This window comes from Eurypyga helias, unplaced genomic scaffold (genome assembly GCF_000690775.1).
Source record: "Eurypyga helias isolate BGI_N326 unplaced genomic scaffold, ASM69077v1 C16237509, whole genome shotgun sequence".
Lineage (NCBI taxonomy): Eukaryota > Metazoa > Chordata > Aves > Eurypygiformes > Eurypygidae > Eurypyga > Eurypyga helias.
This window is the reverse complement of record NW_010286212.1, coordinates 1-13,906: the sequence shown is the minus strand read 5'-3', so window position 1 is coordinate 13,906 and position 13,906 is coordinate 1. Positions and strand designations below refer to the sequence as shown.

Here is a 13,906-nt window from a genome sequence, read left to right as displayed (position 1 = left end):
AGCCAGTTTACCTTCACAAAGAGGATTTTTCTGTTCAAGCCAAGGAGTTTAATTGTAAAACTCATTACTTGCTGATGTTTGGTTCTTTTACTCTGTAGAGAATTTCACAAGACCTCTCAATTTCTACTACAGTTTCTTATTCTTTGTGTTGTCAGCAGCATTCAAAAGTGTAATATATTGAGATTTATATCAGGAGATATATATATGGTTTGGGGTTTTATTTTTTAATGTGCTTATTAATTGGTATTTAAGGGCTTCAAACTTGCAGAGGGGAACAAACACTATTGCCTGTATGCAAAAAGCCACAACTTTTGCTGCCCTGTCACATTAACCAAGACATCAGCCTATAAAAGTATAGTAAGTGCTTCTTCTCTATTGGGTTTTATAATTTTTTAAAAGTTTGAATAATATATCCTCTAGAATGTAACAAAACAACAAGGTAGAAATACCATGCAAAAGCGTGTTAAAAGCCATGTTTTCTTTAGGTGTGGTTCTGCTGATTTTGATTTCATAAAGTAGAATAGAAAATACTGTGTTATATCGTGTATAAATTGAGATAGAAAGGGGAAAGCTGGGTGCACCTGGCCATGTGTGCTGGGTGGTTAGCATCAGCTGAGGAGAGCTTTGTTGTTCCAGAAAGGTAAGGTTTCTATTCCTAATGTGCTGAATATATTTGTTTCCTTAGGTATATAGTATTCAAACCTTGCACACTGAAGATGTTTGCTTTTGTTTGTTTTTTTTAAAGTAATCTTTACTATACTGAAGGAGGTAAGGTTACTGCCACCCACTTTACTTAGGCATGAAACTAACTACCCAGTGTTATGTTTTAGTGTATTGTTTCAAATTTGTAGAGGTTTGTGTCCCCAGGTTTTACATACAGTTCCAAGAGATTTGGGTCTCTCTGGATGTTGTTCTTGTTACACGAACCTTTTATTGTGAAATATTCTCAGTGTGGAGGGTATTCAAGTTTCAATGTTAGCAACTTGTGAAAGGTGTTTATGCCTTCTGCCTATGGTAATACTAAACATCAAGGCAGTATTTATCACACACGTTTAGAGAATTAATGGACCATTAGGACTTTACATCCCATTTGAGTCTAGCAATCCAGAATTACACTGCTCATTTTTATGAAGAGGTAACCTGTTTCAAGTTTATGATGCAAGATTCTCGTTCGCAACTATCTTGATAAAGACATAGTGGTATTGGAAAACCACCTAGTATCTCTTCTATCAGTTAGTGTGATTTATCCTACCTTAATTGGCTAGGTGTCTGAGCAGCGGCTTTTCTTGGTTTTCGGTTTTTTTTTTTGTCAGACCAAGAGGAATTTTTCAGATTGCTTTTCAGACTTCTTGCATTTCTAAAATACATATTAATATTACGCAGAAGAGACTGAGATTTTGTTTTTCTGTTGTGTTAAGTGTACTCCTTACTGTATCTGATGTTGCAGTAGAAATAATGTTAGCGGGACTTCACCGTATTTTGTTTCATGTCAGTGCTACCATACAGGTGCATGTATCAGTATGCTGTCAAGGCATGGTGTTAACTAGTTGTGTCCTACACTGTACAAGGGAAATGAGTACTAGTAATGAGTTCACAGCGGTACTGACACTTTATGTGGGAATTCCTACTTGTAATTCTGTTTTCCATCTGCTTTTAGTAGTATCTGCAAAGGTTAGTATTTACATTTAAACTATTAGCAATTGACAGTTTAATCTTGGTGAATGATTAACAATAATTTAATAAAGCTTTCAGAAAGAAGGTATGGATAGATATGTTGAATTGTTTAGTTTTTAGAATAGAGAACTGAAAAGCCAGTGAGATGGGCAATTTGTCCTGTGGTGGGTCTTCCAGAATGCTGCAGTTTTTACAACACAGGGCACAAATGTAGCTTCTGTAATGACTTCTGTTAATTCATACCTATTTAGTAAGAAAGCAGGGAGTACCTGAAAGCTTTAAATGGATGATCTATATTCAGGTGATGTGGTATAAGAAATTAGCTCTGGATCTTATGTGGCATTTAAGTCATGACTGAGAAAGTGCAGAACTCTTACTTAGTTGTTGAAAGAATAATAACGTGAACAAAAATAATCTGTTGATATTGTTGTGTGGTGTTCAGGTGAAAATGAATAGTGTCCCCTTTGATTTTGCTGCAGCTAGGTGAAAGTCCAGCTGTCAGACACAGAAGTTGCTTTTCACAATTCCTGAAGGGATGCCCGTTGAGCAAAAGCAGCGTGCGCTTGAATTGCTGTACTCAAAAGAATTCGGCTTATGCAGAGGCTAAGAAGTGCTGGTTCACATTTATGGTCACTGAAGTGTGCGAGACAGCTCAGACTGACTTCAGTTTACTGTGTTACAACATTCTATACTAGATAGAGTAAAATGAATAAAATGTATGTTGTTTCAGCAGCTGAATGGCAAAGTTCTGCTCAAATTACTGGTTGCATTTGAACACTTTGTCTTGACAGGCTTACTTGTAAAGACAATGAATGTCCCTGTGCTGATGACTAGAGTTCTGTTGCTGTGACAAGCCTTTCTTTTAACTAATCACTTTGCTTACAATTTGATTACAAATCAGTCACACTTTTAAATAATTCAGTTGCATGCGTGACACTTTCTCAGCCATCTCTGTGACCTGGTTGTACTCTTCATGAGTGTAAAGCACAGCAGAGTACCCAGAAGGAGGTCTAAAACTCTGCTGTTGGATTTCTGGCTATCTGGGTAAATCTAGGACTACCTCTAAACTTGATAGGTATTTCAGAACTTGGCAATATTTCTAAGGCTTTATAAATAAAACAATCAGGAAGTATGGGTGATACTAAAATAACACTGCCAAAATTGTGGTGATTTTACAGAGGTGGCTGTTGATCGATGATGCGCAGAGCATTCCTATGGCATAATGCTGCATAAATTGCCTTGCCTATTGGTGCGTGGGCTGGTTTTCCAAATGTACAGGAAAACAGACAAATCGAGTTGGTTGCTTGCAAGGCAGTGCAATTTCTGTGTGATAGCTGCTACTGAGCTCGCAGGGGTTAGGTGTGGGTTCGTACCCAGATTCAGGAGTAGAGTTGATTAGATGCTCAGTGGGAAGAGAAGCTTAAAACATCTTTGCCCAGTTGGTTGCTTGCTCTGCCCAACTTTCTTGAGCAGTCTTCCTCCTTCTGACATTTCTCTGCCAAAGAAATGATGGGCACTGGATATCAGTGTCCAGTGTTACGTCTGAATCGAGCTTCATGTTCTCAGTGGCGTGGCCAACTTTATAATTTAGAAACCACATGAATGTTGCTTTAAAACTACCACATGAAATAATTTGTCAATATTGTCTTTCAGATACCTCGGCTATTTAAAGGGAGTTTTTTCATAGATTTAAGATTTTAAAGTCGTTATGACATTTAAGAAGATGAAAATTTCTGGTTTCAAATGTTGTTTTTGTGTTTCCTTGTGTAGCTATGTAGGAAACCTCTCCAGAGATGTGACTGAAGTTCTTATACTTCAGTTATTCAGCCAGATTGGACCATGCAAAAGCTGTAAAATGATAACAGAGGTAAGGCCGTCCACATCCAGGGGGTGGCAAATAAAGTGTAACTCAGGAGGAAGTTGTGCAAAATAAATGGAGTTGAGGGCTTCTGTTGACATTACTGGTTGGTTATGTTTGGCTTCGGGGATAAGTTTTTGCAGAGGAGACCTGTGCGTCTGTCTGTAGCCCTCACATACCTTTTACCAGCTCATGACGAGATTCCAATTTATTTCAAAGACTGTTAGCCCTTCTTGTCAGAGCCATGTTGTTCTGATGATCAGAAACCTTATTGCCTCAAGTGTTACTCATGGCTGTTTTGTATGTTTTTCACTTTATTTGAACGTGATCCTCAGTAACTCTTTTCCCATGTGAATAAACTATGAAAAGTAAAAAAATCCTTCAAAATGAGTTTTGCCCTTCTGAAGCCTCTTCTGAGTGAGTAGCTCTTATCTCCACCTTTCTGTTCTTAAATTAATTTTTCCTTGGAATACAGTGACAAAATTTCCATAGTTTTCCAGATAAGGTTTTGTACAGTGTTGGTGAGTATTAATTCTTTCTTCTCCCTGTTGTAGATACTCTGATTTGTTCAGGTTGGGAGCCATTTCTGTGACCTTGTTGACATATCTGAGGCAACTTCTTGCTCCATAATATTTTTTTCCTTCCTTCTGCATTTAAAACTGGTAAACCTTAGGCAGGCAGGGACTGATCGGAACTTTTCCTAGGGTTAATCTTTGGCTGTTCAACTCTGGTTTTCCGTATACTCTTTGTACCAATTAATACGAGCCACTTACTATGGTTTGTACTGATTGGTAATTATACATTTCCTGAGTACAGTCACATTATTTCTTTGTCAGGATCCTTAATGAAAGTATTAAAAAGCAAGCCTTGCGACCAGACTTCTTTAGGAACATTACTAGGAACTCCTCTGTGCTCGTCTTTTTCTTCCAGTGTGACACGCTGCTGCTTTGGGTTTGAGCTGCTTGCTACAGCAGAAGGATAAGAGAGAATAGTTGTTATTTTGTTCTGAAGAAACAGTTTGGGTTGTCGTACGCCCTTCAGAAATCAGGTGCTGCTGCTCCAGCCTCTGACTGATTGAGAGAATGTTGCATCACTTTGTTTCCTTGAGAACCAGATGAGAAATTCCAATAGGCGTTTTACCACAGCAAGTGAGACATCTTCATGAAATGAAGATGAGATAAACAAAAAGCTCCTTGCAGCTATATTCAGTCACAGGGAGGTGACCGCACTGGGCTGACCTCGGCACCTGTCACCAAGCAGTCTTGGATCCTGGGCTGGAACTGGCCTGCAGCTACAGTGCTTTTAACTGTCAGAGTACCTGTCCGGAGCGTCCATCCTCCTAACCAGTGTGTTGTAAACTTTTCATAGCCCTGAGTTACATTTCAGTAGCTCTTACCTGTCCATTGGTATTACCACCATCAGTCAAGTTTATACCTGAATGTTCTCCTTCTGTTATTACTTTTAGTCAGGTGTATCAACTGTTTGCTCCCTCTTTCTTGTTTGTAGAATGTGTGATGTGAACATGTCAACTGCTTAGGGATTTCACGTGTTTATTCGGTTGTTGTACAATCGGCAGGGGGTGGGGTGACTAGCGTTTACAGAAAGATTTACCTAAAGATCTGGGTATCTACAAAAGAACTGACTGAACTTCTCATGTTCAGTCAAGTACTTAGTGAGAAAGAAGATTTTCCCACTGTCTGAAAGTGAAATTGCACTTCAGTTGATGCATAAACTGCTCTAAATTGTTTAACGCCCTAAATGGGTTTCCCAAATCTGGTTTTTATTGCAGCAGGAAAGTGATATGGGAAGAGGGATGAGTTACGGCTTGTGGTTTTGGGGTGCCTGAGGTGAATGTGCTTTTGGAGCACTTCATGGCTGTTGTGACTTAAAACACTTTTTAAAGTAATATCAGCTGTATCATCTCATCTGTCCATTTTGCATCATTCAGGCACACCTAGTCCTGACGGTGTTCAGAAGGATGACTTCAGACTACTTGATCACTTTAGGTATAGAAAAGCCTTGTGATCAGCATCCTAACAGCTTCCCTTGTTCAAGTGCAGACAGAACCATGTTTGAAGATGGACAGTCCGGTTTTACAGGGCAGAATTAGAATTTCCTTGTCCATATAAGCACGTATGAATTTTCAGAAGTCTAATAGCAAAACTGGTAAAGGCCTACTCTTAACTTGTGTTAGAACTTGTGCTCTGTCTGCTGCTGGAGAAGGTTGGTATGCAAAAAAGCTGATGTCAAAGCAGTTTCTTTATGTGCCAGACTCATCACTGTCCAGGCAAGAAATAACTTTAGTTTAATATTAGTGTTTTTCATCTTTTGGTCCATGCACATGCAGAGTAGAAAATTTAGATGTTTTGGTGTAAGGCTCTGGTTTTTGTACTCGCATCTTTTTGGCAGTTTCATCCAGTGTTAAAGTTGTCTTTCGAATAGTCATTGCCACCTGATCAACTTTTAAGAAAACTCACATTCTTGGCACTTAATACTCTGGTGCATTTAATACCTCAGTGAGCTTTGTCAGGATTTTCAAGGTGATTTGATAGGCCATCCTAGAAAACCTGGTTCTACCCAAGATTTAACAGTGCAGCAATTAATTAATTCATCTCTCTTTCCCCTCAGTCAAACTATTTTGAGTCTTTTTAAAGTAATATTTCCCACTCACTGGGTGTAACATTTTTCACTGAATACTGCGGATAGGCAACTTCAGGTTGCTGTCTGCTGGCAATTTTCAAGCAAATAAAAGGAAAGACTTCTTATGTAGGAGGAGAGAGAAAACTGGGTAAAATCTCTCTGGGGAACAAACCTTCCAAGCTTTTAGTGTATTTGAGACAGAAGACAGTTTTTGTTCTTCGCTCCGTTCTTCCTCTTTTTTTTCCCCTCTTCTATCCAGTCTGCAGATCACTTTTTGGATAGTTGAATTATTTTTAGTTTAGTCAACTTGAAGTACTGCGCCATCGTGCAAAGTAAACTGTACTTCAGAAATTGCTGTACCTTTAATAAAGCGTCCGTCTTAATTCTTGCATTTAAGTGTATTGTCAAAGGCTATTTCATAAATCTGATGCAAATCATTCTTAAAGTTTCTAGCTATAAGTAATATATTTTCCTGGATTTTCTTCTCAGCAACCCGATAGCAGAAGGGTCAACTCTTCTGTTGGATTTTCTGTTTTGCAGCATACAAGCAATGACCCTTATTGCTTTGTGGAATTTTATGAACACAGAGATGCAGCTGCTGCATTAGCTGCTATGAATGGGAGAAAAATTTTGGGAAAGGTAAGTTGCTTACATTCTAATCTCAGATATAAGGAGTATAAGTTTGTGTGAAAATATTGCTAAAACTGTGGGGCATTCATTTTGTTGGAGGTGCATGCCAAGGTTAAATATTGTTCGAATGATATTTTTAAAATACTGATTTAAGAAATGTAAGTCTTAATTTGGGAAATGATTGTTTGTGATGTTGTTATTATGTACTATTAGACACCGTTTATATTCTGATTGATGGTTTGTAGACATTGGCAGTTGTAACCTACCCTTGAATGAACTTACAAATTGTAAGGATTTTGTGAATTTATACTACATCTTGTACTTATTTTCAGGAGGTCAAAGTAAACTGGGCAACAACACCAAGTAGCCAGAAAAAAGATACATCCAGTAAGTAAAGTAATGTTGCAGCATCACTTCTACACAAATATTTCACAGCGTGGTAATAATTTGTCATAAATGCATTTAAACATAACTTTTTCTCCTTCCCATCTTGTATTCAATAGAGTGTTGCAAACTAATTCTTCTGTTTCTGCTTTACAACTGGGGAAACTGGAGTGGACAGATTAAATTGCTGCTGCTCATCAGACAGAAGCCTGGGCGTTCCTGGTTCCTAGTGCTGTGTGCAGAGCGTCACTTTCTCAGGAGTGGAAATTTTAGATAGCAGTTAAATATTTGATTAGTAAATTATTTATTTTCAGATCACTTCCATGTGTTCGTTGGGGATTTAAGTCCAGAAATAACAACAGAAGACATCAAGTCAGCATTTGCTCCTTTTGGTAAAATATCGTAAGTATCATCATAAACATTTCCAGTATCAGTTAGAAAATATGACAGTGAAAATCTGAGTTGTAATGTTTTCTCGTGTGTTTAGATAATTTTTCTGCTGTTAATTTCCTTATGTTGGGTGGGCAGTAAAGACGGGTGGTGGTTTCATCTCGGTATCTATTGTGACTGTAAATAGAGTGGTGTAATTGTGCTTTGTTTTTGCTGAAAGCAATGTGCTTTTAACTTCATTTATATGCTAATGTCCTTCAACTTCTTATTAAAATTTAATTGCTGTTCCTAAGTGTGACTTCTTGTTGAGAATGTGTACAGAATAGTGACAAGTGGTCTATGTTGCATCCTCAGTGTATTTTTGTATGCATTCATACTGCGTTTTACAGGCAGCGTAGAAAACTGGGCAATTGGAATATGATTGTGCAATGCAGCTAGTTGATTAACATGTGAATATGTTAAAAAAGCTAGTGTTTATGAGAACCAAATCTACTTTGTTAGATGATAATGGGGGATAAATTAAGATGATAATATTTAACTGAAAGAATGGTGGATTTACAATATGTGCACATTTCTGCCAGTTAAGAGAATGTTTCTTTAAACTTCTCATAGCAAATTCAGGTGGTGCTAAATCGCCTGCTGTTTTAATTGAACATGTATAACATTAGAAGAATCCTTGTGAGTGCTAAAGTATATATGTCCTTAAGAGTACTGCTACAAAAAAGTCGGTTAATCTTCTATCAGTTTATGCAAATATTTTCAAGTTGCACATGAACACTTTTGTACTACTTTACAGGAATATATTTCTAAGAACAAAATTCTTATTTTTCTCTTGTTCTGTACGCATATTTTTAAATGAATCATAAATCTTATTTCTTACCTCTGCTATTTTGTTTACTTTGCTTTTTGTCTCTTAATGTGGTAAGTAGTACTGTTTAAAAATCAATTTAAAGAGAATAATTCAGGTTTCTGTTTCTCAATCTATATTTATACCTGAGACCTGCAGTTTTTCTAAAGTCCAAGTCACAATTAAAAGTAATAGCATTCTGGTTATTTTGCAGAATTGCTCATAAGAATGGACAGGATCTTGAAGGCTAACTGCAAGGAACTGTGCACACTGGAACTCAGTTGTAGATTTTTTCTCATTTCTATTTATTCTTATTATACATTATTTATATATACATATTTTAGTATTTACATTTTAACATTCTATATTCAGTGCAGTTCTATATTTCCAATCATTTTAACTTACTCACTAAAATTTCTGTGTAAATTTGTTGTTTTCGTACTGGTGTGCTTAGCATTGTTGTTAGTTTTATTCTCCTTTCTTAAATTTCTGAAAATGTCAATTTTTCAAAATTTACAGCTGCCCAAACTCCAAAATGATGGTAGAGAATTGACCAAGAAAAATAAAGAAATCTGTTAACAGGCCATGTATGCCTTTTAATTCCTATTTTTTCCTCTTTTTCGATTTTTTTAATATTTCATATATTTTGTATCACTAGGCAGAAGACATTTAACTATTTAGAAAATGCATGGTAAATTAGATAGAATTGTTACAGTAATTTATAGAACAGTAAACCTTAGAGGACCCTAGCCAATAGAATATTAGAAAAGGAAACTTTGTTTCTCTTATACTTCAAATTTGAACATTCTAGTTTTAGCCAGTATAGGCTATGTGGATAGGTTGCATGTTTATTACATGTTATTTTTTTTGTCCTACTGCTTTTTTCTAACAGGTAAAGAAGCAATAGGGAGAGTTCAGGAGTTACTGTAGTTTTAGGGCTAACTGAATTTATAAGAAAAAATTATGCTCACAATACAGTGTGTGTGGTTCCTTTTAGTTTTTATTTTGCAGGTGATTAATATTACCCTCATATAGCTGTGCTTCTTTTCACAGGGATGCACGGGTAGTTAAAGATATGGCAACTGGAAAGTCAAAAGGCTATGGTTTTGTATCTTTTTATAACAAACTGGTGAGTAATGACAATGTAGACTTAAAATAATTGCCTATTCTCCACTTCTGGTATTGCCTCTGTTTATATAGTCACTACCTATCAGACTTTTCCCAAGGGAAATAAGTTTGCCGGTACAGGACAGGTTTAGTTTAGTCAGAGTTGCGTTGTTTGCGGTTAAGGGTTGAAACAACTCAGGTGACAGTGATGCTATGAGAACATTGCATAAAGAGGTTTGAGAACGTTGTGAAAGAAGATTCCTGAACCTAGAGAGCTTGTCTGGGTAGTTCAGCTTAGTCTGTGGAGCCACCTCTCCTGCAGCGTGGGACAGGGTGCCTGGGCCCAGCAGCAGTGCTTTGGGTCCCTTAGCTGAGGCACAGTGCCAGGTCCAGTGAGGTTCCCTATGTTGAGGCAACAACATCCTGGAGCCCTCCGTCTGAAGGAGTGCGGTGCCACGCTACGCAGCAGGGCTTGGTGTTTGCCAGGCTTAGGTTTGTGCCAGAGCTCAGTCGTTTGAGGACCTGATGCAGCCAAGTGTGTCATGCACTGAAGTATGGCTGGGTTTATTTGCTTGAGCTCTACATCTCTGTCAAGTTCTTGGTTGGTCCTTTGAGTTGTGAGTGTTTTGAAATCTAAGACGGTTCTTTGTATTGAGCAATGAGTTTGCAGCCAAGAGTTGATTCTGTACTTGTAAAGCGTTTTGCGTATGCCTGTTGTGAAACTGAAAGCTGTTCCCGAGTTTATGTTGGGTGTCGTTACATAATGGATAATGTCATGTATGCTTAGGAAAAATGCTTCCAACAAGTGACTAGTGCCCCTTTCTGATACAGATATTAAAGATGTTATTTGTAGAATTTAATCAGTACAGTACTGATGAAAACAGGGCTATGCCCTACTATTGATAGCAATTACAGTTGACTCAACAGATAAATGTGGGTAGTTTTGACACTAAATAAACAGTTTTTCCTTAAATATTTTGTGTAGGAAAAGCAAAGTTAAGGGTTTTAGGCATAGAAGCCTGTTGGGGTGGTCAGAACGCACCCACCCAGATGGACTGTATGTCAAGACTGTCTTCTCTAACAGTTCGTTATCTGGAGCTGAATCTTAATCAGAAGAAAGAGTTGAATTTCTTCAGATTTGCAAATGCCATACTACAATTCAGTGCCTTGATTTAGCATATATTTCCACTTAGACTTCACTTATTTTGTGTTGCTACTGAAATAGATGTCTGATTTCCTTGTACCCCTCTTCCCTTACGGTATGGTTAGGTATGGTTTGTGTGACAGTAGGGGAAATGTTTTAACAGTCATGTGGAATGCAAGTTACTGGATTCTTTTAAGACTGAGCTGTAAAAATGCCAATTTATTAATTCTGCAAGATTAATGGATGAAATCTAAATGTAATGCTAAAAAGGACGTGTAAGATTAATGTCCTGATTGCTGTTTCAAACAGCAGTGCTACCTCTAGGGTTCTGGCACGGCTATCCTGAGCTGGTACTTTAAGGCCTGGGTTTTTTTTAATTTATTGTCAGCCTGCTAGGTTTGGGCAATGGGATGTGTTCCCAGAGTTACATGTTCCAGGTACTCCAGTCTGAGGTTTTAATGCACGCCACACTTCTGAGAAGCTTTCGTTCCCACATTGACCAGAAACAGCGTGTGGGCTCTATTCCATTTTTGTCGTAGCTCTGGTCCTCAGGACTGGCAGCAGGATGCTCTAGGGCTCATTTCCTTTCCTGGTCAGTTGGTAACTTACTATGTTTTGGCAGTGAGGGTGCTTGAATAAGTGGGTTTGTTGCCTGGTGTTTTGTTTGCAATTAGAACTTAGGATCAAGGTCCTGCCTGTGATTTCTGTTTGACACGAATCTCTTGTAGCTGGAAGCTTTCAGTATGAGGCAGGACAATGCTGGCCTCTCACCTTTAACTTGTCCATATGTTTTCTTTGTCCCTTCTGCTTGGCGTTTTCTTTCTTAAGCTTTATACCCTTGGAAAAGCATTTCAAACGTATTTACTATTTCTGCTGCTTCTCTTCTTTCAAAGCGGTTGGGAGAAAAAGTGCTTCTTGCAAGTGTTAGCACTTACCCTTGCTTACTAGATGTTTTTGCTTACAGCGTGAACTTAAAGATTGGCTTCCAATTCATGCTCAAGATAAGTAGTTAAGCCCCGTGGGCCATGGACTCGTGTGTGTGTGGTCATATGGTGACTTAGAGAACTTACCAAGCTGTCTGTGGTCAGGTGTAAATTGCCTGCTGCCCTAGGGCAGGAGAGAGGATGGGATGGGGGGGTGTGTGCAACTAATAAATTAAAGGAAACACGTGCTCAATCTGTTTGTAACTCAGCATTACAGTTTCTTGGTAACTACCATTCAACTTTTCCAGAACTTAGGACTTTTCTACCTGAACTTGGCCTGTTATGTTGAATGCAGATGAAGAATCTGAAAAAGCACATTCAGATCTTACTATGCAATGTCTTTTGCAGACACGCGGTGTGTGGTATAAATGGTGGTTGGGGTACTTCTGAGAAATCTTTCAGTGAGGGATTTGGATGATAAAAAGTCTTTCCTGACTTCGCAGTTCTTACTCCTAAATATACTTTTGTGTGTTGTATTTTAATACAGTCAGTTGGCAAAATAATGTGATTAAAGAAAATATATATAGTGATTGTATTTCAGTAGTTGCTTCTGGGATTTTCATGACCTTTGTACTTTTTTGGGCAGCCTTCAAATACTGTAGTACAGCTGCTGGTTCTGTAAAGGTAGTATGTGTATGATTGTAGTTGGCTTCTAATCCGTGTGTAGAAAATAGGGGTGGGAGGAAGGTTGTATCAAATCACTTGTGAGGACCTTCTCTGTAACCAGTTGGCTTCAGGTTCCTTTGTTTTTGGCTGCTTGCTGTGGATGTTCAGAATATGCTTTTTAGTACTGTTCCTGATTTTTGTAAACAGAAAAAACTGATAACCAAATCTTCTTAGAAGTAGCCTTGTATCTCTTGTTTGGATGTGTTATAATCTTTATTTTAATCTCTGTAGGATGCAGAAAATGCTATTGTACACATGGGAGGCCAGTGGTTGGGAGGCCGTCAGATCAGAACTAACTGGGCGACACGGAAACCACCAGCACCCAAAAGTACACAAGAAAGTAAGACCTTTGTGTAACCCTGTGTTGTGTTTGCTGTTTTGCACATCACTGTTCATTGGGGAAATAAAACATAATGCTGCCAAAGTCACGTCATCTAGCTTGACTTTCAGATCTTAAAGAATAGACTTTGTGTTTGTATGTTATGTCGGTGTGGTGGTGGTACTGCTGGTCTGTCATATTGGGTACGTGTTAAATGTGTAAGTCATACTTGTGTACGAGGTAAGTTTCTGGGACTCTGTGGTTACTGTTAACCTGCTGCTTAAAAACAGCCTTCTCTCTTTATAGATAACACAAAACAATTGAGATTTGAAGATGTAGTAAATCAGTCAAGTCCAAAAAATTGTACTGTGTACTGTGGAGGAATTGCCTCTGGGCTAACAGGTATGATTTAGTTTAATTGGGAGGGGTGTTTAATTACTGAAGCTTTTTGGACATCAAGATGGCTACTAACTCAAAACTATTATATGTTGTAGATCAGCTTATGCGACAGACTTTTTCACCATTTGGACAGATCATGGAAATCAGAGTGTTTCCAGAAAAAGGTTACTCGTTTGTCAGGTATGGATAGAGGAAAAATAAAATCTGTGATTTTGTTAATGTAGTGATGTTTCATCATTCTGTAGTTTCATTTGATTGAACTTCTGCTGATACAGTAAAAACTGTCACCGTATGTTCATAGAAAAATCTGGGACTTTTAAAAGTGGCCACCAATTTTTACCTGAGAAGATGAATATCTGTGAAAGCAGATCTTTTTTTCTCGGGATTTCCTGTATGTATGGAGTCACTTTTTTTTTTTTTAAACAGTCAGGTTGTATAGCATATAAAGCTGTAAATAAAGTACTGCAAAGCATAACATCAGTTTGTTTTTACATTCTTTAGATTTTCAACCCATGAAAGTGCAGCACATGCTATTGTTTCAGTTAATGGAACTACAATTGAAGGACATGTTGTTAAATGTTACTGGGGTAAAGAATCCCCTGATATGACTAAAAACTTCCAACAGGTAACTGCACCTTAACCTTTCTGTTGTAGCACAAAAGCCGTTGTGTATGGCAGCCTGCAATGCCTCCCCAGTTAGAATAGCTGAATGTTGTGGTAGCATTGTTAGGAAATTCCGTGGTCTGTCTCAGTTATGTTCAAATTGGACTAGTGATTTTGATGGAATAGCTGTTACTGTCTTCTGGATATGATTCAAGATAGGGAGAAACTTTGAGGTAATTGAGAGTGGATAGAAAGCAGCCCT

The 13,906-nt window shown here is 38.0% G+C and overlaps 1 protein-coding gene across 1 annotated transcript; it reads left to right on the top strand.

The window, feature by feature from the left end:
• Window positions 1–587: 587 nt before the first annotated feature.
• Window positions 588–13,666, top strand: LOC104503844 (nucleolysin TIAR; the record flags this gene model as incomplete). Its single annotated transcript, XM_010160101.1, has 10 exons — window positions 588–640; window positions 3,445–3,541; window positions 6,713–6,811; window positions 7,135–7,189; window positions 7,501–7,588; window positions 9,477–9,552; window positions 12,555–12,663; window positions 12,949–13,044; window positions 13,137–13,221; window positions 13,543–13,666. Coding segments are annotated over exons 1-10 (882 nt in total), but the record flags the coding sequence as incomplete, so codon positions are not given.
• Between the last annotated feature and the right edge of the window lie 240 nt (window positions 13,667–13,906).